Genomic DNA, 25,683 nt, shown 5'->3' with positions numbered 1-25,683 from the left:
GTCGTTTAAGAGGAATGTAAGACTGACCTGGGAGAATTTCCCTATGTGCATGTAACGGTTTCTTTAGATTTCTCTTGACCTCTGCATACACAATTAATAGCCAGACAGATAACATCCTGTTGATGGTATCTGTCTGGCTATTGATTGTGTATGCAGAGGTCAAGAGAAATTTAAAGAAACCGTTACATGCACATAGGGAAATTCTCCCAGGTCAGTCTTACATTCCTCTTAAACGACTGGACGGAAGAATTTTGGATTTATTTCCCATTGGTGATAGGACTTCATCACCCCACTAAGAGGGGACTGCAGCGCCATCCACAAACACCACTTTTTGTATATATTCCAGTTGTTGCTAAGCAACCTGGACACTGCATCTTTCTGCTTCAGTGTTACTAATGCTAGGGAACTGGAATGCCGGACAAGGTCAGTGGCGGCTGTAACCTACCAGCTAGTCTATGACTTGGCTATGTGTGTGACATCCCAGAAATGCATAAATATTATAATAAGTATGTAAAATGTATTTATTTGATGAAGATCCCTCACAGAGGGAACATATAGGGATTCAATCCCCTCATAGAGGGAGAGTTTAGTAATATATAAGAAACCCTTTCTGGAGGGGAGGTGGGTTAATCCCAAACTGTCTTGATGGAGAAAATTCACCACTACAAGGCTGCGGACTGTACCAATCTCCTGAAGGGAGAGGGGAGGCTGATAAGTGACAGTTAATCTGAAGGGAGCTAACAGGCAGAGTGAGAGCCACACAAGCCCAGGATGAGAGGGGTTAAAAAGCAGAGCTGCATGTGACAGTTTGAGCAGTTGCTGAGGAGAGAGACAGAGCAGGGGTGTGCACTGTCATGAGAGCTGCAGAGGCACCAAATGTGGCAAGAATTACCAAAAGGCGACTCCCGTTGATGCAGCACAGTTATCCAGTGTTTGTCCCCATCAGGAAGCAGCGCCATCCTGCTGGTCAAGAATCCCCTAGAGGTGCTTCAGAATTGGGCTGTGTCATAGGCCTGGCCTAGCTGATTGAGGCCGGTGGTGTGCAGTTACGCAGAGCCCCTCTAATCCACAAAACCAGTGAGTGAGTCAAGCCCCGGAAACCCCTGAAAGGCAATAGAGGTGGACCTGAAATTATTCCCTAGGGCTTAAGAACAGACTTGGGATAGAGAAGCAGACTTTGCAGCTTGATTATAGGGCCCCACAGGACATTCATTGCTAATTAAACTAGGAGATATAATACAGCAGCAGAAAGGATCTATAAACAGAGTTGTCAGTGCAAGAAACATTAAAAGTTAAACTCAGGATTATAACTGAATACAGGGAGAAGATTTGTTTATGTGCACATAATATCAATTTCAATTATCAAATTGCGCAATTTAGAGAAAAAGACTTGATTTTTAATGTTATACAGGTCGAGTATCCCGTATCCGAATATCCGTTATCCGAATTATTCCGAAATACGGACATTCCAGAAAGTGAAAAATTTTTTTTTTTTTGCTAAAAACTCACTGGGGACATTTGTAACAGCATCACTGGGGACATGATATGTAACTGCCAATATATATATGTGCAAGACAATGATTGCTTGGCATTCAAATTCAATATCTGAGATAGTACACACATTTTGTTTCACGTTTTGAAACCTTGTTTTTTGAACAATTAAAATATATTTGTGTGTATTTTATGTGGTAATAAAATATATTTGTGTGTATATTATGTGTTTATACAGCATAAATGCAAGATACTTCAAAATACATCATTGAAATATTAAAATATTCCGAAATACGGAATAATCCGTTATCCAAAATTCTCCTGGTCCCGAGCATTTTGGATAAGGGATACTTAACCTGTAGTAATATTGATATTTCAGTTATTTATTTTAATAATTTATGTAACATTTAAATATTGTAAAACTGAATTGTTGTAATATAATAAACCCTGTTACCCTTTATCTTAGCCTTTGTAGAATTACCTGAAAAGAAAGATCTGAGCTTATACTAGAGTGTTACAGTTTTGGCGTCACGAACAGGATCGAATATGAATGTGCAAGGAGGCAACCCCACCACAGATGAAAACAGGATCAGGATCCTTAATGACAAGATCGCTGAACTCACCCAAAGTCTCGCTGAGATAAAAAAAGAGCTAACAGACCTAAAACGGGAACGTGCAGTACCAACTAACCATTGTGATTCAAAAGGGAGGCCAATATGTCGAGGATGCAAACAAAGTGGTCATATCAAAAGGAATTTTCGACAACCCACGAGAAGAACGCAGAGAGTAGGTCCACCCTGGGAAAGAGGACCCAGAGATATAGGCTCAAACACAATAGTTCAGAACCAGATTAGCATATCTGGAGTAACATCTGTAAGCGATATTCAGCAATCCAGCCCAACAAAGATTTCAGGTCATGTTGTTTGGTTTAGTGTACCAAGTGGGTATGGATTTATAAAGCGAACTGACACCAAAAGAAGAGTCTATGTGCATTACACTGCCATTGAGAAGACCAACCCTGAAGAGTGCTTCAAGAGTCTGGGAAGTGGAGAAATAGTTGAGTTTGATTTGGCAAATGGAAAGAAGGGCATCAAAGCGATTAATGTAACAGGTCCTAATGGTGTTCCAGTGCAAGGCAACAAATATGTCACAAATCACAGCCACTACTGGCCTAGTCCACACTGTAGAGATTCTCCACACACCTGTCAACAGGATATTCGACACAATGGAGGTGGAGAGGAACCAGGAGAAGGTCACAGTGCAGAAGAAAGTACTAATCCTCAGCGGCCTTATTGCCACATGAGAACAGATGAATCTGGACAACAACAACATGATTTTCCTGAGCAAAGTTAATTGGTGGAACAAACAGACAAACAAACTGGAGAAACAGAATGAGACAGTGCAGCAAAGCCTGCAGAATGTGGTCAAACAGCAACCGCCTCCAGAAGTGGTTTGTGACAGTAAATTAAAAGTTGAAGACATCGATTTCAGTATGTTCAACCCAAGTCAAGCAGATTCAAGCACATCTGATTAAGAAAAAGACACAGAAGAAGTGATTTGTGTGGCTGTGGGATTGGGAACCCTTAGACCCAATTCCCCAGATTCTGTTGTGTCAAACTCTAAATCTAAGGTTCCTGAAGAATACCGTAGCATAGCTAAAGATTCAGAGACAAATTTTCTTCCAGACTGGTATCACTCAGACCTCAAGTTCACCACAATAACCTCAGAGGAGATAAAACTGATATACCAGCAGGCTTTGAAGAGGTCTAAGGTATATAACCAAGGTACCTAACGTAGGCAGCGTAGATATTAGCCAGGTGTAGAGTGTAATTTGTTATCTGATATATTGTTGGTCTAGAATATTAGTTTCGCGGAAATTGAAGATGAAAATGTAAATATTGTATTAAACAATTTTAATGTTTTATGTCATTTTTGATGAAATGCGTGAGGACACGCATATTTCTAGAGGAGAAACATGTGACATCCCAGAAATGCATAAATATTATAAGTATGTAAAATGTATTTATTTGATGAAGATCCCTCACAGAGGGAACATATAGGGATTCAATCCCCTCATAGAGGGAGAGTTTAGTTATATATAAGAAACCCTTTCTGGAGGGGAGGTGGGTTAATCCCAAACTGTCTGATGGAGAAACTTCACCACTACAAGGCTGCGGACTGTACCAATCTCCTGAAGGGAGAGGGGAGGCTGATAAGTGACAGTTAATCTAAAGGGAGAGGGGTTAAAAAGCAGAGCTGCATGTGACAGTTTGAGCAGTTGCTAAGGAGAGAGACAGAGCAGGGTGTGCACTGTCATGAGAGCTGCAGAGGCACTAAATGTGGCAAGAATTACCAAAAGTCGACTCCCGTTGACGCAGCACATTTGTTTGTCCCCATCAGGAAGCAGCGCCATCCTGCTGGTCAAGAATCCCCTAGAGGTGCTTTAGAATTGGGCTGTGTCATAGGCCTGGCCTAGCTGATTGAGGCCGGTGGTGTGCAGTTACGCAGAGCCCCTCTAATCCACAAAACCAGTGAGTGAGTCAAGCCCCGGAAACCCCTGAAAGGCAATAGAGGTGGACCCTAGGGCTTAAGAACAGACTTGGGATAGAGAAGCAGACTTTGCAGCTTGATTATAGGGCCCCACAGGACATTCGTTGCTAATTAAACTAGGAGATATAATACAGCAGCAGGCAAGAGCAGCAGAAAGGATCTATAAACAGAGTTGTCAGTGCAAGAAACATTACAAGTTAAAACTCAGGATTATAACTGAATACAAGGAGAAGATTTGTTTATGTGCACATAATATCAATTTCCCTTAAGAGCTAAATTGCGCAATTTAGAGAAAAAGACTTGATTTTTAATGTTATAGCAATATTGATATTTCAGTTATTTATTTGAATAATTTATGTAACATTTAAATATTGTAAAACTGAATTGTTGTAATATAATAAACCCTGTTAACCTTTATCTTAGCCTTTGTAAAATTACCTGAAAAGAAAGATCTGAGCTAATACTAGAGCAGTGGTTCCCAAACTGTGCGCCTAGGCTCCCAGGGGTGCCTCAGAGCACTTGCAGGGGTGCCTCAGAGCACTTGCAGGGGTGCCTCAGGTTGGTGGCCAGAACCAATTCAAATTGTTTATGGTCAATGTAATGGGCAAAATCAGTGCTCGTGGCTTTCAAGTATAAAATACTGTATGCGTATAAACAGAAGTGAATCATGTTCCTTACCACATACTGTAACTGGACCTACTGTAAGGATGACATTTAAGCACAACTTACTTAATTTACAGTAATTGTTATTATTTTTTATTCTTGGTAACAAACTTTTGGGTGCCCTGAAAAATATTCTGATACTCTTGGGGTGCCGTGATTCAAAAAAGTTTGGGAACCACTGTACTACAGTGGGAAAAAAGATTTTTAGGGAACCACCTGCGCTCACACGGAACAAGCTGCTAGGGGATCACACAAAAAGGGCTACCAAACCCCAAATTACATATACAACACGACAAAAGAGTTGATCCCCACAGCGCTAATTCACAGGATCCTTTTTCAAACTGTCTTGTCTTCTCTCGGCCTTTAGAACCTCCAAAGGTGGTTATTCGAGACACCGGAAAAAGAGAAAACAGTCTCCTAATTATCGTCAGCCTGTAATGATACGTCAGTGACCCAATTGGACACTTCTCAAACTCACCTAGACCAGCTAGGAGAGGTTCACATAAAGGTATCTTTCAATGGAACATCTGATGAAAGGCACAATCGGAAATAGACTCACCTAGGGACAAAGCCCTATGTACATCCAAAGGTTTCTTTAGTTGATGGAAATAGGCACCGGGATACACGACTTATTCAAAGTAAAAAAGTCACATTTATTGTATAAAACAGGATACTCCAGAAATAGCCAGAATACAGCCACGTCAAAAAACCCTCATCCGGAGTGGGGGCCAATTCGAGGCTGTAAGTCCATAGATGTTACAAAAGCAAATATCCTGGAGTCCTGAATAAAATCTTGCAGCAAACACCAACGCGTTTCGAACCTTGTTGGTCCTTCCTCAGGGTGTAGACAAACCAAAATAAGGTCCTGGGGGGGTTTATATACCCTAAAGCCTCCAGGCCTAACATAAAACCCGGCACATTCCACATCATTCCATTCCTCACTAGACCTATTTCCAACATGAAAAATCCTACAGTAATCCTAAAAACACTTTATTAACAATAGTATCAAAAGAGAAAATCTAGATAATTTATAAAATAGCACATCAGATGCAGTATACCCGCCATAAACTTTAAATCATAGCCATCCGGATTTTCGTATGTGTCCATGTCATTGTACAATTGCGGATCCCTACTTCCGGAGACAGACGCAGCTTCCGCTCGAGTGGAACGCATATGCGCTTCACCCGCTTCAGCCGTCACTTCCGCCGGATCTATCGCGGAATCCCTCCGGCTGAGCACACATGTATCAGCGCTGTCACAGGCAGGCGGCTTGTACTTCCGCTCGTTGAAACGCATCTGCGTGACACCATGTATCTCACATCCCTTCCGGCTTGCAAATTTCAGCCTCTGAAGCGCAAACAGCGTGGTTGTCATGGATACCCTTATGATCTTCCGGTATCCATGGGACAGAGCACATCTGTTCCATGCCGAATTATAACCTTACGTAACGACAATGTGGCGGTCATAATTTCCATATGCAAGAATATACAAAAAAGAAAGGTATTAGTCACAGTATATCAACCGCAATAGTCTGATAATACATATTACAGGAGAAAACATTTTAATTCAAAATCGGCGTTTAAGCCACGGGGACCAGAGTTTTCAAATTATAGATGAGACGCATCTCCATTTGGGATAGTTTGACATCCCTGTCATCCTTTCTCCAATTGGGATTTATAGTTCTAATGCCACAAAATGCTGTTATTTGACTGGGATCACTCCCATGATAGTTCATAAAATGTTGTGACACATTGTGAGTCTCCACCCCCTTCCTGATGTTTCTCACATGCTCTGCTAAACGTATTTTTAAAGCTCTAGTTGTTTTTCCAATATACTGTTTATTACAGGAGCACCGCAACAGGTAAATACAATACTTGGAATCGCATGTGATAAAGTCTCTGATAGTGAAGGTCTCTCCTGTATGACAAGATTCGTACCCCATAATTTTACTACTATCAGATTTGCATATCTTACACATACTACAGGTCCCGCACCTATAAAAACCCTTTGATTTAATATTATTTCTGTTATTTGGTATATTAATGGCGCTCCTCACCACCATGTTGCGGATTTTTTCCGCCCTCCTATATATGAATTTGGGTGCTGGTCCTATATGTTTGGCCAACAGGGGATCTTTATTCAATATGCCCCAATGTCGCTTTATTATCTGTTCGATCTGCTTATGCTGTGTGCTGAACTTAGTGATAAAAGGCACTCCCATTTTTAGGTCTTTTTTCTTTCTAGTGGATTTGTTAATGGCTTCCAATCTATTAAGTTCAGCCCCTTCCCTTAGGGCAGCTTCCACCATCTCTGGATTATAACCCTTTGCAAGAAACTGGGATTTAAGGGTATTTGCCTTCTCATTGTATGTCAACAAATCAGTACAGTTCCTCCTTACTCTGAAGAACTGACTCTTTGGTACGCTTTTCTTCCAGTTGTCATGGTGATTACTCTCATAGGGAATGAAGGAATTACAGTCTGTACCTTTTACATAATTCTTGGTTTTCACTATGTTATTCTCTATATAAATTGAGAGATCCAAGAAGTGTACCTCTTTTTCACTTTTATCAAACGTAAGTTTGATGGACAGATCGTTCCCATTGAGCAGTTGGGAGAAAGTTTCCAGTGAGGATTCATCACCCCTCCAGACGAACAAAATGTCGTCAATGTACCGGGACCACGACACCAAGCTGGCACCAAACGGGTGGCCACTCCAGACGGAGGTAGCCTCCCACCATGCCATAAACAAATAAGCATAGCTTGGTGCCAGCCTGGTGCCCATCGCAGTCCCGGTCAGTTACGCAGAGCCCCTCTAATCCACAAAACCAGTTAGTGAGTCAAGCCCCGGAAACCCCTGAAAGGCAATAGAGGTGGACCCTAGGGCTTAAGAACAGACTTGGGATAGAGAAGCAGACTTTGCAGCTTGATTATAGGGCCCCACAGGACATTCGTTGCTAATTAAACTAGGAGATATAATACAGCAGCAGGCAAGAGCAGCAGAAAGGATCTATAAACAGAGTTGTCAGTGCAAGAAACATTACAAGTTAAAACTCAGGATTATAACTGAATACAAGGAGAAGATTTGTTTATGTGCACATAATATCAATTTCCCTTAAGAGCTAAATTGCGCAATTTAGAGAAAAAGACTTGATTTTTAATGGAGATTTGGTGGATTTCTGAAACTTGCGCTGACTGTGTGCAGCAAGTCTCCTTAATTGGGGTTAACGCCCAACCCCAGAGAACAATGGTAAAGAAGATAGATATTTAAAATATCTATCTTCTTTAACTTGATTTTAAATGTTATAGCAATATTGATATTTCAGTTATTTATTTGAATAATTAATGTAACATTTAAATATTGTAAAACTGAATTGTTGTAATATAATAAACCCTGTTAACCTTTATCGTAGCCTTTGTAAACTTACCTGAAAAGAAAGATCTGAGCTTATACTAGAGCAGTGGTTCCCAAACTGTGCGCCTAGGCTCCCAGGGGTGCCTCAGAGCACTTGCAGGGGTGCCTCAGAGCACTTGCAGGGGTGCCTCAGGTTGGTGGCCAGAACCAATTCTAATTGTTTATGGTCAATGTAATGGGCAAAATCAGTGCTCGTGGCTTTCAAGTATAAAATACTGTATGCGTATAAACAGAAGTGAATCATGTTCCTTACCACATACTGTAACTGGACCTACTGTAAGGATGACATTTAAGCACAACTTACTTAATTTACAGTAATTATTATTATTTTTTATTCTTGGTAACAAACTTTTGGGTGCCCTGAAAAATATTCTGATACTCTTGGGGTGCCGTGATTCAAAAAAGTTTGGGACCACTGTACTACAGTGTTACATGTGCAGCTGCTGCCAAGCATGAGCTAAGGGAGTTAGCCAGGCCTGATTGCTGAGCTACTAATTTGTAGGTGTTTGAAAAACTTGCAAAAATATTGCAGTCCTGCAATTAGCTGTAAACCATTCACAACTGCTCATCATCTTTTTTTTCCCGTAGTGCGCATACTGTGCCAGTGTGATAGACAGGCTGATCGGGGGTTGGGGTGGCTAATCCTGGGATCTGGCCCCTAAATTTCTGGGATTTCAATCCCGGGATTGGAGTTTCCAATCCTGGGATTTTGGGATTAGATATGCATGCGTAGTCTAATGCCAGGCAGCATCTGAGCACCCGCTTAGACACTGCCTGGCTTCTCTCGTTACTGGCTGTGCAGCTCTGCGCACCTCCAACCCAACTCCCTTCAGCACTGCACCACCCGCCCGGCTCCCGGCCACACTGCCATTCCAGTAATCCCGGTATTCAGCATTTTTAAATCCCGTTTCCTGGGATTTAAAAAATGCCCTGGAGTGGTTTACACCCAACCTGAAAATGCCTGGGAACGCCTGCGTTTTCCATGGCACTCCCAGTAAACAGATAGTTACCATCCTCAAATTATGGCTTCATGTCAATCAACTTGCTTACTTTCAGTGATTAAAAAAGGCACTGGATTTTATTGCTGTGCGATCAGGTCTGGATAACCTCTTTAGTTAGGGAATGAAGTTTTCCCAGAGAAGCCATTTTTTGGAGCCTGCAGAGTTTTGTACATTCATGATAAACTTAAGACATACATATTTAAATTGAGCACAGTATTTGAAAAAAAAAAGACAAAAAAATACTTTTCCTTGGTGTTAGCATATTAGTATTTGAAAAGACATTTTTGAATTTATAACTAAATGCATCTTCTTGCAATATATGCAAACCAAAAAACGTAGTACAGTTTGATTCTCAAGGGGCTGTTTGATAACACAAGCTTTTCAGCTTATTGGAAATGCCAATGGTTGATTCAGCAGTGTAAGTACCACCTCCGGCTCCCTAATTGCTGTACAGCTACAGTATACAGTACCAACTACTAACATTATAGATCATTTAATGTGTCAGGTAAAACCAAAATTCAGGTATTTGGAATCTGCAGTGTTTCAATAGAATGCTCTGTGTATTGTGTAATTTGGTACTTATGTACTAACTGGGCTGCCGATTTTGAAATCGGGTCCATCGCATCGCATCCGACCATATCGCATGCGATGCGATGACCCGATTTTTCCATAGGATTCAATGTTAAAATGGACTGAGTCCATTTTAACATGGAATTCAATGGGAAAAGGGGTCCTTTTCATACCCCTACTATCCAAGTGGGCATGGAGCTGGATATAAACCTGTGGCGAGCGTAGCGAGCCACCGAGCCCGAAGCATGGCGAGCGTAGCGAGCCCCGCGAGGGGACACAGAATACCGTTCCCTTTGCGGGGCTCGCTTCGCTCGCCACGCTTCGGGCTCAGGTTTATATCCAACTCCATGCCCACTTGGATAGTAGGGGTATGAAAAGGACCCCTTTTTCCCATTGAATTCCATGTTAAAATGGACTCAGTCCATTTATAACATTGAATCCTATGGAAAAATCGGGTCATTGCATCGCATTGCATGCAATATGGTCGTATGCGATGCGATGCGATATAGCATCGCATCGCATCTGATTGTATGCCTTAAGTTAAGGCATACAATCAAAAAATCGGCAGCCCAGATAATACATAAGTACCTGTAATTTTGCTACAAATGCTTTAAAAAAAAAAAAATATTCACCATAATAGTATCTGAACTATCGCACCGTGTTATTTTTGCAGCAAAGCTCTTTATGCACCTAATGTAGACTCCCTAATGTTTATATTTCCAAGCCAATGACTCTGTTTACAGTTCAGTATACAAAGTATGTCATATTTCCTTGTCCCACTGGGTAATTAAACTCTCATCTGCCAGATCTGTTTTGATTATACGTACCATTAGTTTTACCTCCTGCTGGGACTCCTGGAAGATCTTTGTTCTACTGGAATACTGGAATACATTGCAACATCTATGGACAGTGTAATGGTTAGCATTACTGCCTCACAACACTGAGGTCATGGGTTCAATTCTCACCATGGCCCTAACTGTGTGGAGCTTGTATATTCTCCCCATGTTTGCGTAGGCTACTTCTGAGTTCTCTGGTTTCCTCCCACGTTCCAAAAATATACTGCTAGGTTAATAGACTCCAGACACAAAATAAACCTAGTGTGGGATGGGATGGGATGGGATGACTAGATGGTCCAAACGGTGTTCATTTTCTGTCAAATTCTATGATCGTTATTAGGTTATCATTCTCACTGGTGGGCTATTCAATTAGCCCTGACAATCCAGCACATTCTGGTGCTTATGGATTTTGTTTCACCTACCTCAGGAGGCGGATCAAAATTCCCCGGAAAACCTCCCCATTTTTCCATGGAAAAGGGGCTGTATTTAGTGAAAACACACAGGTTTCCCTGAACCTGTGTGTTTTCAGGCAATTTTTATCAGGTGGCCAAATTGGATAGCCTGAAAATAAAGTCATTGGAACATTGATTTCTTTGGGGGTAAATAAAATACAAGACATGGATGAGTGGATCAGAAATAAGGAAAGAAAAACATGTGCAAGATTAAATATTGATGGCTTCTGCTCAGTACATCTATCTTAAGAATATATTTTCTAATGCAGAGAAACAATGTATATATATATATATATATATATATATATATACAGTGGTCGAAGTGGAAATTTTGAAGTGGGGGTATGGAAATTTTGAAGTGGGGGTATGGAAAAGTAAAGAGTGAATATAGTGCGCACCTTCGGACACCCCCCTGTCCATCAACGTCCCCTGCCAGACTGCCCCGTTGTACAGGGGTATTACAAAAGCACAATATGCGCTGCTGAGTGATCAGAGAGCATCCTGAGGGGGGAAAAAAAGTTTTTTTTTTTAATCTTCAGATTAAAGTGGCGGTATGGTATACCCCCGTATACCGCCCCACTTCGACCACTGTATATATATATATGTATAATGTAACCCCCCCCCCCCAAGTTGTTGTGGTCCTTTAATTGCAAGTAATAATCATAATAATAATAATAATAATAATAATAATAGTAATTGTATTTATTTAGCTATCTGCAATTGGACTCAACAAATATAATGACTGTAATACAGTACAGGAATAAGGAAGTACAGAAAAGCTTTTCAGATAATATACTTAAAGGAATTACGAAAATTCTTGAGTAAACAGGAAAGTCTTGAGTCTGTATTTGTAGGATTCTAGAGTGGGCGGGAGGGGGTCTCTCGAACAGTACGGGGAAGTGAGTTCCATAGTGTCAGAACTGCATGGCTAAAAGCTTGACCCAGAGATGAATAACGGGTGATTCTAGTTACTGCTAAAAATCCTTCATCTACAGATTGTATGCAATAACATGCACTTCACTTTATTTAATCATATAAGTAGGGAAATGTCTTTATGCTGCTGAAAACACAGATAATACACAGATTAATTTACGCAGTACAAAAGCTTGGATATAATGCGTTGCTGCTTTTTCTCTTTCAGATTTCTGACTTTGGTCTCTCTAAATGGAAAGAAAATTCCACTCACAAGGAATATATAGAAAGGTCAGCCATCAAAGGAACCCTGAATTACATTCCTCCAGAGATGTTCTTACAGAGTAGCCGAGTGGCTGGGACTAAATATGATGTGTACAGGTAAGATGAGCTATATAAAACCTATGGCAAGAGAGTGAGGTCTGCAACAGTCCAGTTATTGAAGATTCATTGGAGCCAAGTTCAGAAGCATTGTGTTATCTCACCTCTTAGTAACTTTTTCACAATCCTGTGTATTGGGCCCCTTTCACACACTCCGGCTCCTGCTGGGTGGCGAAACCCCGCATGGACAAAAGCCGTGCCCAGTAGTTAATAATGGACACAATTGTGTCCATTCACACGGGACAGTCACAGCCCGGCCGCCCAGTTGCAGCCAGCTGTCACCAATGGAAGGGACGGCTGCTGGGCTGTGGCCATCCCCACCATTGTAAACTGCTGTTGGCCGTGCAGGGTTTCGCCACCTGGCAGGAGCCGGAGAGTGTGAAATCACAGTAAACCGAAAAATACAAGATAACGTGACCTATTGTTGAAGAGTATCCAAAAGTGCATTAACCATATATTATCCTTGTACTCATCAATGTATCATGACAGAGATTTTTTTTTTTTATCACTCTTTAAAATCTCTTACATTCCGAGGTACCAAAAATTCCAAGTGGCTTTGTTTATGTCTGTTAAAAATTATCCTTGCTTGGCAATTAAGAACGATATGTTCCTTAAGGTATTATGCATTGACTTGTTGACCTACAGTACTTCCTGAAGACAGACTACACGTAGTGGTCCTTTCATAAATCTACTGGCGCCCTCTAGTGGATGTTTGATTACAGTATGTATGAGCATAGGCACAGCTGTGCAAAATGGCATCATTGGCATCTTCCAATTATGTCAGAAATGGGCAGCACAAACACTGGACTGATACAGCACACTTATCAGCACCCCTAAACTAATAAGGCACACCTAACAGCACCCCTGGACTAATATGGTATACAATACAGCACCCGTAGAGTTATACAGCACACTTTTTTATTTTTTTTTAAATAAAGCAGTCCCCTTAGTGGTGCCACTTAGTAGTGTCCCTTAGTAGGACACGTCCGTTCTGTCTGAGATCCACATCCGGAATGAAGATGGCATCGATCACCAGGACTTATATACAGTCCATATCTCGTGAGAATTCGGCAGCGTGATGATTATGTTGAGCCTCACTTTGGATCCAGAAAATGGCGCCTAGGATCTAGCCATCATCAAGCTGGCTTCGGATCAGATGCATCATGCTCCTGAAAGAAGGGAGAGAGGGTAATAATTACCCGGGCCTTGGTCTGATGGAGGGACTCAATGGGGCCCTCTGTTACCTGGCAAAAGAAGCTGCAGTAACTCTTATCAACCCAGCACATGCTACTGTGTTTTGGGCTGCAGTATGGTTCAGAGGTCCTGGATTTCAAGTGCTATTTTCTTCTTTATTTTATTCTTGGGGTGCATAGCCATGCCTTCCTTAATTAGGCCACACTGCCTGAAAAATACCTGAGTCAAACCAGGCTCTGTACTCTACTGCCTTTTAAGGGATACCCATATATGCAGATATCCATGTAGAACTACAGTATATTAGTATTAATTTACATTACTCCCGAGGATGCTAACTGAAATGGACTGTATGTCCATACAGTATGTCCTTATGTTCTAGTACTTAGACAGGCAATAGATCAGGCCTGGCCAACCTGTGGCTCTCCAGATGTTGTCAAACTACAAATCCCATCATGCCTTGCCACAGTTTTGCTATAAGGGAGTGTTAAAACTGTGACAAGGCGTGCTGGGATTTGTAGTTTGGCAACAACTGGAGAGCCACAGGTTAACCTGTCCTGCAATAGATTATACACACTCCACAATTTCAGGGAACCCAGTACATGGACCTTTACGCATTTTATTGTTTCTACCAGTGTGAAAGGGTTTGTAGATTTTTCTTTTTCAATCACTGTTGTTTTGAAAGTTTTGCAACTTATTAACTATTTTAAATAAGAACTGCTGCAAATGGAGGAAGAAAACTGTAGCTTGCAAACATGGAGTCTGTACTGTATGTCTGTTTTGTTTGTCTTTCAGTTACTCAATTGTTATCTGGGAGGTCCTGACTGAGAAGAAACCTTTTGCAGGTACAGTAAATAATAATTTTTATGCTTTTTAAGCTACAGTAATTACAGTTTTATTCAATGTTTAAGCATACCGGCAACTAGAGTGTACATAAATACACAGTGAACATAAATGCACAGTAAAAGTTATTATCACAGTATAAAATATAGCTTTGAAACCACTGTGCAAACCATAATAAAGTATATCAAGGGTTTTAACAAGGTACAGGTGGGAGACATTCTTCACAGAAGAAGAGGAGCAGCAGAACACGAAGACATGCACTGACACTAGAGGGAGGAAGATTCAGGGGAAATGTGAGGAAGAATTACTTCACAGAAAGAGTAGTAGATAAGTGGAATAGCCTCCCATCAGAGGTGGTAGACGCAAATACAGTAGTACAATTTAAACATGCTTGGGATAGGCATATTGATATCCTTACAACAAAAATAAGGATCAAATATGGTTTGAGGTAACATGTTTAAAAAAGGGGCAGAGTAAGTATGTGGGCCAAGTATGTTTCATTATGTTTCATCTACACATTTGAGTGATACTAATAATTGATTTATTTTCTTATATTACAGATGTAGCGCCGCTCATTCAGTGCTGGGGTTTGCCAGACCACTCCCACTGGTGAGCAGACGCTACATCTGACTGGGACACGCATACCAGTTTCCTGTTGGCAGGGGACGGAAACCCTGCCCATCTCCGCTTCAGGGAGACAGGAAGGGTTAGGTGGAGGAGCGGGGAGTTGAGGGGACATGTTGGGGACCGTCGGCAAGGCAGCGGGTACCCAGGGGGTAGTTCCGTTGTAAGGGGATGCATGTGTGTCCCCTTCCGGCGGCTGGGGAATCTACCACCATATCAGCCTGAATGAAGGGCGCTCCATCTGTAATTCTGCCTTCTTGGGGATTAGCCAACTACTGTAGGATAACTAGTGACTAACAATCCTATTCTAAATGAGCTGTATGGTAGCCGTTACTATGGTACTCTGCATGCTACTCTCTAACAGCCATGAGGGTATATCAGAGTGATATTTATGTTTTTCCTTCAGTTCCTTAGTATATGTGAAAAAGAGTAAAAGTCATTGGTCAATAATTTGTATTGATATTTACAGTATACTGAAAAATTAATCACTCTTTTAGTTCTTATTTGTATTTTGAATAGTGTCTAAGCTTATGTGAACACATGTATGCTTAAAATCACCAATTTGTGATACATAACTACCTCAGAACTTATTAATAGGCTCCTAGACTCCCCCCCCCCTATACTGTGTGTATATATATATACACACACACACATATATATATATATATATATATATATATATGCGAAGAAACAGGAGACAAGCGCACAATGAGCGGTAAAATTCAATTCACTTTTATAAAATATATCAGCTCACGTACATGTAAGTTTAAAGATAACAGCCTGCCAGCATATCATAATAAAGAGCGGGTCGTCATCTCACACAAAACCACCGTAGCCGCAGTGCTCCCAGCATCTCGTCGGTCCGATTTCCCGGCTCCACCAATGTGTCACAGCAGTAACTCGCCCAACCGGTTTCGTTGCTTATTGGACTTCGTCATTGTGCGCTTGTCTCCTGTTTCTTCGCATGTACCTTGGGACCGTGGAATCGGTCATTTCGGAGGAGAGCTGCACCGTACTAAAAACTTGAAATAAGTGATTTACTAAGGACTAGCGCAGCCTGCTTGTTTTCCTATATATATATATATATATATATATATATATATATATATATATAGATAGATAGATAGATAGATATATAGATGAACAAGTCTGCCAGGCACTCAGTGTACTGTGTACAACTTTGAAGGGTGCTCAATCCTCCCAACAGGGATACAGATACATACAGGTAATGATCGGCACTCCTCACAACCAGACATGATAAAGGGTTTAACACCCGAAACGTTGACCAGACTTCCACTGTATTGGACATTGCTTATTTTGAATTGCAAGCTGGTTGTGAGGAGTGCTGATCATTACCTGTATGTATATATATATAGATATATATATATACTAGGTGATTCATCGCGCCCTACGGGCGCTCTTCACACCGTTGTAAGGGGCTGCGCCCCCTTAATTTGTGAACGTTTGTATATGAGAAATATGGTTAGAATTGTATGAAAGATGCCCTGTATTGCAACTTAGGTGTCCGCGAATCGCGGGAGGGGGGGTCGCGGAGGGTGCCGCGAATTGCAGGAGGGGGGGTCGCGGGGGGTGCCGCGAATTGCAGGAGGGGGGGGGTTGTGGGGGGGTGGATGCTGCGAATCGCGGGAGGGGAGGGATTGCAGAGAATCGCGGGAGGGGGGTCGCGGGGTGGGTTGCCGCAAATCGCGGGAGGGGGGTTACGGGGGCGGGGGTTGCGGCGAATCATGGTAGGGGGGGTCGCAGGGGGTGTGCCGTGTATCACGGGAGGGGGGGTCACGGGGTGGGGTGCCGAGAATCGCGGGGGTGTGTGTGTGTGCCGTGAATCGCGGGAGTGGGGGTTGCGGGGGGGTGGGGGGGGGTGTGACATGAATCGCCACAAGAAAAAATCAACACAGAAAGGTCAACACATGTAAATGTTGACATAAGTGTGGCACTTCATTGGTGTCCATGTCGACACATGAGAATGAATATGAAAACATTCAAAAAATGAAAAAAAAAAACACTTAAAAAACTCATGTCAACCTTTTTCATTGTCGACCATAGCCATGTCAGTGTTTTCCATGTGCAATTTAATTCTGGAGCTGCCGCGAATTGCGGGAGGGGGGGTCGCGGGGGTGGGTGCCGCGAATCGCGGGAGGGGGGGTTACGGGGCGGGGGTTGCGGCGAATCATGGGAGGGGGGGTCGCGGGGGTGTGCCGTGAATCACGGGGGAGGTGTGTGTGTGTGTGCCGTGAATCGCGGGAGTGGGGGTTGTGGGGGGGGGGGGTGGGGGGGTGTGACGCAAATCGCCACAAGAAAAAATCAACACAGAAAGGTCAACACATGTAAATGTTGACATAAGTGTGCCACTTCATTGGTGTCCATGTTGACACATGACAATGAATATGAAAACATTCAAAAAATGAAATAAATCTTCAAAAACTCATGTCAACCTTTTTCATTGTCGACCATAGCCGTGCCAGTGTTTTGCATGTGCCATTTAATCCTGGGGCTGCCGCGAATCGCGGGGGGTGCTGCGATTTGCGGGAGGGGGGGTTCCGGGGGGTGGGTGCCGCGAATCGCGGGAGAGCGGGGTTCATGGGGGTTCCGGCGGGGGGTTGCCGCGAATTGCGGGGGGGTGCCGGGGTGCCGCGAATCGCCGGAGGGGGGGTTGCGGGGGGTGTGACGCGAATCGCCACAAGAAAAAAATCAACACAGAAAGGTCAACACATGTAAATGTTGACATAAGTGTGGCACTTCATTGGTGTCCATGTCGACACATGAGAATGAATATGAAAATATTCAAAAAATGACAAAAAAACTTCAAAAACTCATGTCAACCTTTTTCATTGTCGACCATAGCCATGTCAGTGTTTTCCATGTGCAATTTAATTCTGGAGCTGCCGCGAATCACGGGGGGGTGCCGCGAATTGCGGGAGGGGGGGTCGCGGGGTGGGTGCCGCGAATCGCGGGCGGGCGGGGTTCACAAGGGTTCCGGTGGGGGGTTGCCGCGAATTGCGGGAGGTGGGGGGTCACGGGGGGTGCCGCGAATCGCGGGAGGGGGGGTTGCGGGGGGGTGTGACGCGAATCGCCACAAGAAAAAATCAACACAGAAAGGTCAACACATGTAAATGTTGACATAAGTGTGCCACTTCATTGGTGTCCATGTCGACACATGACAATGAATATGAAAAAATTAAAAAAAATAAAAATAAATCTTCAAAAACTCATGTCAACCTTTTTCATTGTCGACCATAGCCATGTCAGTGTTTTGCATGTGCCATTTAATCCTGGGGCTGCTGCGAATTGCGGGGGGGGGGGTGCCGTGAATCGCGGGAGGGGGGTCGCAGGGGGGGTGCCGCCAATCGTGCAAGGGGGGGTCGCAGGGGGGTTCTTTTTGCCGCGAATCGCGGGAGGGAGGTCGCGGGGGGGTGTTTTTTCCGCGAACCGGGGGGGGGTCACGGGGGAGGGTTTGCCGCGATTCGCGGGAGGGGGGGGTCGCGGGGTGGTGGTTATGCCGCGAATTGCGGGAGGGGTCGTGGGGGGGTTCTTTTTGCAGCGAATCGCGGGAGGGGGGGTCGCAGGGGTGTTTTTGCTGCGAATCGCGGTAGGGGGGGTCGCGGGGGAGCGGGTGTTTTTGCCGCGAATCGCGGGAGGGGGGGGGCGCGCGGGAGGGGAGGTTTTGCCGCAAATCGCGGGAGGGGGGCGCTCACCTGGTGGCTGTGGAGTAGCAGTGCTGGGCAACATGGGAAGGCAGTGGGTGTCTGGCACTGTCTGTGGGCTCACTGGGCTGGTTCTCTGTCACATACCTCCCAACATGACCCTCTCCAGGAGGGACACAATGCTCTGTTTCTAGACTTCCCCTTAATGTATGATTGCCATCACCTGTTTTAAACAGGTTAATTTCTCAGAAAGGTGTTCAGCACAGATGAAGGCAATCACACATTAAGAGGAAAGTCCAGGAACAGAGCGTTATAGACACAGACACCCACTTTGAGTGACAGATGTAGCCAAATATATAGGAGATATATATATATATATCTATATAGATATATATATATATATATATATATATATGGATTCGGTATGAAATCCCGACGGTCAAAATCCCGAATGGGTCAAAATACCGACAAGGACAAAATCCAGACATTTAAAATCCCGACAAGGACAAAATCCCGGCATTTAAAATCCTGACAAGGTCAAAATACCGACATATACAATGTACAGGTGAAACATTCAACATGACTTTGTGTCAACAGGTCGCGAGATCGACCTGGTTTTTTCAGTTTTTTTTACCCGAATGTCGACACGGTCGACATGGACACAGTTGAAAGTGAACCGCAGCCGCAACCACAGCAACCACGGGATTTTAAATGTACACAGTTGGAAGTGAACCGCAGCCCCTCGCAGCGCTCAGTTCGCTCGCTATGATTCGGGCACGGTGCCTTGCTGTGCTTGGCACACTATTTTATTTTACCACCACACCCTAGTGGATGGTAGGGCATGAAATACCGCCTGTCGGCACATGTCGGCTCAAAACAGTGAAAAATCTCATGTCGACCTTTTGACTGTCGACCTAGACATTGTCGAACGTATGACCCGTCGAACTAATGACCTTTTGACCTAGAACCATGTTGACCTTTTCACATTCTTTGAAAATTCTTTTGACATGTTGACCTAGACCCATGTCGACATCCATCCACAGCCTTGCATTCAGGGACAAAATCATTTGAATCAAATAATTTCCAGGCACTCCCAGATGCAAGACACCTCTCTGGTGTCTTACATCTGCAGGCGCCCTGTACGGAAAGAGGGTGGGCAGCTGACATCTGCTTACATCAGCTGCTCACCCCCTTCACCCACGTTACCAGCCCAATCGCATGGGAATGCCCAGCACTTTTATAGGAACACCCATGGAACAATGGGCGTTCCTGTTGGCTCAGCCCCTCGCCACCACCCCACACCCCCTGCTCGCACTGCTAGGTGAGAATGGGACGGCGAACAAGCAGTTTGCAGCACCTGTTCTCACCAAGCGACTGCACATGTGCATAAAAGTATGTCGCTCCCCATTGCTCCCCTGCGCTAACACACAAGGGAGCGTGGTAATTAGAATCACCCCCAAAGTGTAGTAATGATACATTGTATTCTCTATGTCTCCAGGTAGCAGCATGATGACTGTTATAGTAAAGGTTGCAGCTGGACAGCGGCCCCCCTTGGAGGACATAGCCGAAGATGGTCCTGTTGAATGTCAACAAATGATTGATTTAATGAAGAGATGCTGGGATCAAAGCCCCAGTAAACGACCAACGTTCTCTGGTTTGTATTGTTTGTTCATGGTTATCATAGACAATGCTGACATGTTCAGTGTTCCAACTATAGCAAGTATGGAGACCGAAACTGGATGAAACAATGGCAGATTGTGAATACAACTTAGTAGTGGCTATAAATAAATGTTATCATTAATCCCCTCTTATAACACACACACACAAACACGCACACACTCACACACACACACACATACACACACAAACATACATACATACATACATACATACACATACTCTAAATGCATGTAAATATTAATATATACATGCATACAGTATGTGAGTATACAGATATATACAGATACCTGCATGTCCCACTTCATTGCTGGTGTGTATAGCAGTTTACTGTAGCAGGACCTTCATGCAAATAAAGTGGGTCATGCCGTGCTCGCTTGCATTAATGCCGGTGCAGGTGCATTCCAGCTGCCATTCACTTAAATGGCATAGACGGAGCATGAGAATGCCCACTCCTCGCTATGGTGCAGCTAGATGTATACGGACAAATCTGTATACGTATACATATATATATATATTTATGTGTGTGTCTGTTTGTGTGTGTACGCAAAGCGCCCTCCATAATGAGCAGCTGATTGCTGTATCCACAATACAAATACAAACAAGAACATACAGTATATGAACATACTGTACATACACCGTACACACATTGTGTAGATACATTACCTGCCACTGCTGAGTACTTGCAGCTCTTAATACATAACCTATTGCATCATTTTCAAGGATAGAGCTAGGTCAATGCGCTTTAATGATTATGATGATTTAATGATAGGTATCAAATCAAGTGAAAAAATAGGGGGTGGTTCATTTACATTAAAACTGCACCTCTGGTCGTAATTGTGCACAGCCTTAACCCTAACCTTCCCACCTGCTGCCCTACTCTAACCGTCCCCTCCTGCTGCCCTACTCTAACCCTCCCCTCCTGCTGCCCTACTTTAACGGTCCCTTCATGCTGCCTAACCCTCTCCTCCTGCTGCCCTACTCTAACCCTCCCTTCCTGCTGCCCTACTCTAACCCTCCCCTCCTGCTGCCCTACACTAATTCTCCCTTCATGCTGACTAACCCTCCCCTCCTGCTGCCCTGCTCTAACCATCCCCTCCTGCTGCCCTACTCTAGCCCTCCCATCCTGCTGCCTAACCCTAACCTTCCCACCTGCTGCCCTTTTCTAACCCCCCTCCTGCTGCCCTACTCTAACCCTCCCTTCATGCTGCCTAACCCTCCCCTTCTGCTGCCCTACTCTAACCCTCCCTTCCTGCTGCCTAACCCTAACCCTCTCCTCCTGCTGCCCTACTCTAACTCTCCCTTCCTGATGCCTAACCCTCCCCTTCTGCTGCCCTACTCTAACCCTCCCTTCCTGCTGCCTAACCCTAACCCTCTCCTCCTGCTGCCCTACTCTAACTCTCCCTTCCTGATGCCTAACCCTCCCCTTCTGCTGCCCTACTCTAACCCTCCCTTCCTGCTGCCTAACCCTAACCCTCTCCTCCTGCTGCCCTACTCAAACCCCCCCTTCCTGATGCCTAACCCTCATCTCCTGCTGCCCTACTCTAACCCTCCCTTCATGCTGCCTAACCCTCCCCTCCTGCTGCCCTACTCTAACCCTCCCTTCCTGCTGCCTAACCCTAACCCTCCCCTTCTGCTGCCCTACTCTAACCCTCCCCTCCTGCTGCCGTACTCTAAACCTCCCTTCATGCTGCCTAACCCTCCGCTCCTGCTGCCCTACTCTAACCCTCCCTTCCTGCTGCCTAACCCTAACCCTCCCCTCCTGCTGCCCTACTCTAACCCTCCCCTCCTGCTGCCTAACCCTAACCCTCCCTCCTGCTGCCCTACTCTAACCCTCCCCTCCTACTGCCCTACTCTAACCTTCCCTTCCTGCTGCCTAACCCTCCCCTCCTACTGCCCTACTCTAACCCTCCCTTCCTGCTGCCTAACCCTAACCTCCTGCTGCCCCACTCTAGCCATCCCTTCTTGCTGCCTAACTCTGACCCTCGCCTCTTGCTGCCTAACCCTGAGCCTTCACTGCCAGTCTATGTGGAATGTTGGCATTACACTTGGGAATATGTCATCATTCTGCACATGCTGATAAGTTCAATGTATATGTATAAATTTACATTAACTGAAGGGAGCCATGTGAAGGGATGTGTTACACTAATTAGGGTCCATGTTCTACAAATTCAAAATTGACACCCCAAAAAGCATAAATGTCTTGTTGACATGTTCACGTGTTGACCAAATTCATGTTGACCTTTCTTTATGTCTACCTTTTTTCAAGGTCAACCTATTAAGTCAAACCAATATTTACATAATGGGTAACAGGATTTTCAAAAGGTAATAAGCTTAGATGCAAATGAAAACTTTCATTATACACTTAGGGAGTTATTCTGGTTCACTCTTTCTGACAAATTCCTTCTTAGAAGGACAAAACCATGTGCACTGCAGGTGGGGCAGATGTAACATGCAGAGAGAGTTAGATTTGGGTGGGGTTTTACTTCAAAGTGATATCTTTAATGCAGTGTAAAAATAAAGCAGGCAGTATTTTCCCTGCACAGAAACAAAATAACTCACCCAAATCGAATTCTCTCTGCACAAGTTACATCTGCCCCACCTTCAGTGCACATGGTTTTGTCCTTCTAAGAAGGAATTTGTCAGAAAGAGTGAACCAAAATAACCCCCTTAGTAACATTTTAAGGAGTAAGAAAACATTTTAAAAACTTTCCAGTTTATTCCAAATTTTTATGGTTTACAGCAGGTGGATTTATAATGTTTGATACATATACAGTTCCCATTACTGATCTTTGATTTCCATACTTAGATATCATTGTTGAGTCCCACATGCTGGTCTGCCTATTACAAAGTCCTTTACCAGAACGTGATGCTGTATGGCCCAAAGCTGAACAAAATCTTAAGGCTTCAGCTGCGATTTTCCTTACTGTAAATAATGACGTAAGTAAAGTCTCTTTAAATCATGAGTCCCTTTTCCCTCTGAAAATATTGTGCACATACAAAGACTCTGTACTCTGGTCCTAGATAGGAATGTGTAAGGATCCTGGCAGCCATGACCCAAACAGTCATAATACCGTGAGGAAACTAAATGAATGCCGAAGGTAAGTTCTGGCCCTGAGGTTAGGTTTAGTTAGGGGTTAAAGTGAGGGGGAACTGGGTGGAACTGAGTTCCACCACCTCTAATGGTAGGGGGAACTGAGTTCCACCTGTATCACAGCCCTGAACAGTAATTCCATCAGAAAAGCCTGTCCAAGCCATTTCTCCTGGCAAGGCATATGCCATGCCACCACCGCCGCTGAAGTGCCACTAAAAGGACACGAAAGATGTGTATAAGCAGCACAACTGTGTTCATTATGTGTATAAGGGGCACTACTGTATGGTTTAATATGATTCAAGGGCACTACATCTGGTGTAATATGTCCCTTTATTGGCGGTAGGGCACAAATTTCCTGACACTGGTCTAGGCTCTGCCCAATTCGGGGGGGGGGGGGAAGGAGGGGGGAGGTGCTTGCCGTTGTTAGGGAAGGGAGTTCCACCACTTCTCCAGGACCACTTTAAGCCCTGGGTTTAGTACAGTACAAGGGGAGGGATAGGGTAAGGCTGCAGGAGGGGATGGTTTGGGTGGGGCTGCAGGAGATGGAGGTTAGGGTTAGGCTGTGAGAGGGGTGAGTTAGAGGTAGGATTAAGGGTAAGTTAAAAATATTTACTGCAAATTGTTGGGATTTTGCCTGTGGGGATTCCAACTGTTGGGAACCCATACCCAACCCCTGAGATCTATCGTACCACATGTCCAATAAGATCAAATATGATCCCTTTGCCATTTATTTTTAGGTATTTGCTGGGAACATGGCATACATGGCAAGGCCAAAACTTATTTTTTGGTATCAGGGATAAGGTAGTTATTTGGCAGGTCTGTAGCACCTTTTACCCCCTCCCCTAGTGTCTCTACAGCAGTCTGTGTTCCCCTTCAAGAAAGCACTGCAGCAGCCCATGTCTCTCCTTATAAGGGCTGTTTCACACAGTACGGTTCCTGCCGCACGGTGAAATCCCGTACGGCCAGGGAGCCGCGCCGCACTCAGAATTTTATAATGGCAGGGATGGCCACAGCCCGGCAGCCGTCCCTTCCAGTGGGGGGATCCGGCTGCAGCCGTGCGGCCGGGCCGTGGCCGTCCCGTGTGAATGGACACAATAGTGTCCATTCACAACTGCTGAGTGCGGCACGGCTCCCTGGCCGTACGGGATTTCACCGTGCGGCAGGAACCGTACTGTGTGAAACAGCCCTAACTCTATAGATTTTGTGTTACCTCCATCGCCCTCCACCCCTCCCACCCCAACCACCATATACCTGTATCTTATTCTCGTGCTTCAATAGTGCGAGATAAACCTGGTGCTGGTAGGCTTCTCTCACACTATTTTACAGCAAGTGTGACATCATAATGTAGTGTGCGCAGTGCAGATAGGGAAACATTTTATTTATTGTGCTGGGTGATTCTGGTCCCTCTTTTCCTGCACCCTGCTGCTTAATCTAACAGTGAAAACATGAAGCCCAGTCAAAATCACTGGACTGGACATCATATAAGGGTGGCTCAGGGGATCTCTGACCATCTCAGCACCCCCTGAAATCCGACACCCAGTGCACATGCCACTTTCTCAACACCTAGTTGCAGCCCTGTCCACTAGGTAAGACATTGCAATAGATGCAGGTGGGCTTGGAGGCCTCTCCCTGACTTTAGGAGTGCACACATTAAGCACTCTCCAAGCACCGATCATAGCCAAATCTTCTAGAACCTGAAAATAATGTAGTGGGTATTGTACATTAACTTACAAATCTAATAATCATTTAATCCAAAAACAGGCTATGACGATACTGACTACAGTTTAAGCATCTCTGATTTAGAGTACATCGATTAGGAGACAGGTTACACTTAGCCGGAGAGTGTATGTTTTCAATGGATTATCGTGGATTCTGTTCAGTAGTAAATACATTGGTTGTTACTGACACTCCCCTAAATGATGGTAATGCTGTAGGAGGTGTCTTGTGTAGATAGAACAGGTCCTGCATCAGTCCTTTCCCACCGAGTTGTGCACAAACCGGGTTACGTACAATTCTGAACCAGACCCATTTAGAGTCATGAATAATCATTTTGCTGAGGACAGTGTTAAACTGACCACTTTTAAAAGGGTCAGTACAATGCATTGTAAAGAGATTAAAATTAGGAGAAAAGGAGCGTGAGACCACAATATACAGTATGTGGAGCACTTTACAGAGGATGCAAATTCATTCTGTTTCTCATCATTACAGAGCAACCAGCAATCCTCAACAACATCACTGAGCAGTGGTAAGTACTGAATGCCTTTAAGCTTTCACATCAGTGAGGCCTCGGCAACTGCAGTTATCTAAAACTAGAGGTGTGCACA

At 44.2% G+C, this 25,683-nt stretch overlaps 1 protein-coding gene across 1 annotated transcript in view; it reads left to right on the top strand.

Annotated features, from left to right (window-relative positions):
- The window catches only part of ANKK1 (ankyrin repeat and kinase domain containing 1), a 104,711-nt gene that overhangs the window by 75,192 nt on the left and 3,836 nt on the right, over positions 1-25,683 (top strand). Inside the window, 5 exon segments of the mRNA XM_083161560.1 lie at positions 12,117-12,268; positions 14,255-14,304; positions 20,087-20,242; positions 23,075-23,209; positions 24,413-24,427. Coding sequence (XP_083017686.1) covers positions 12,117-12,268; positions 14,255-14,304; positions 20,087-20,242; positions 23,075-23,209; positions 24,413-24,427 — 508 coding nt within the window.

Source organism: Crinia signifera, chromosome 19, assembly GCF_055691185.1.
Source record: "Crinia signifera chromosome 19, ASM5569118v1, whole genome shotgun sequence".
Classification (NCBI taxonomy): Eukaryota; Metazoa; Chordata; class Amphibia; order Anura; family Myobatrachidae; genus Crinia; species Crinia signifera.
The sequence above is the reverse complement of the archived record's forward strand: the minus strand, read 5'-3'. Positions and strand labels throughout refer to the sequence as shown.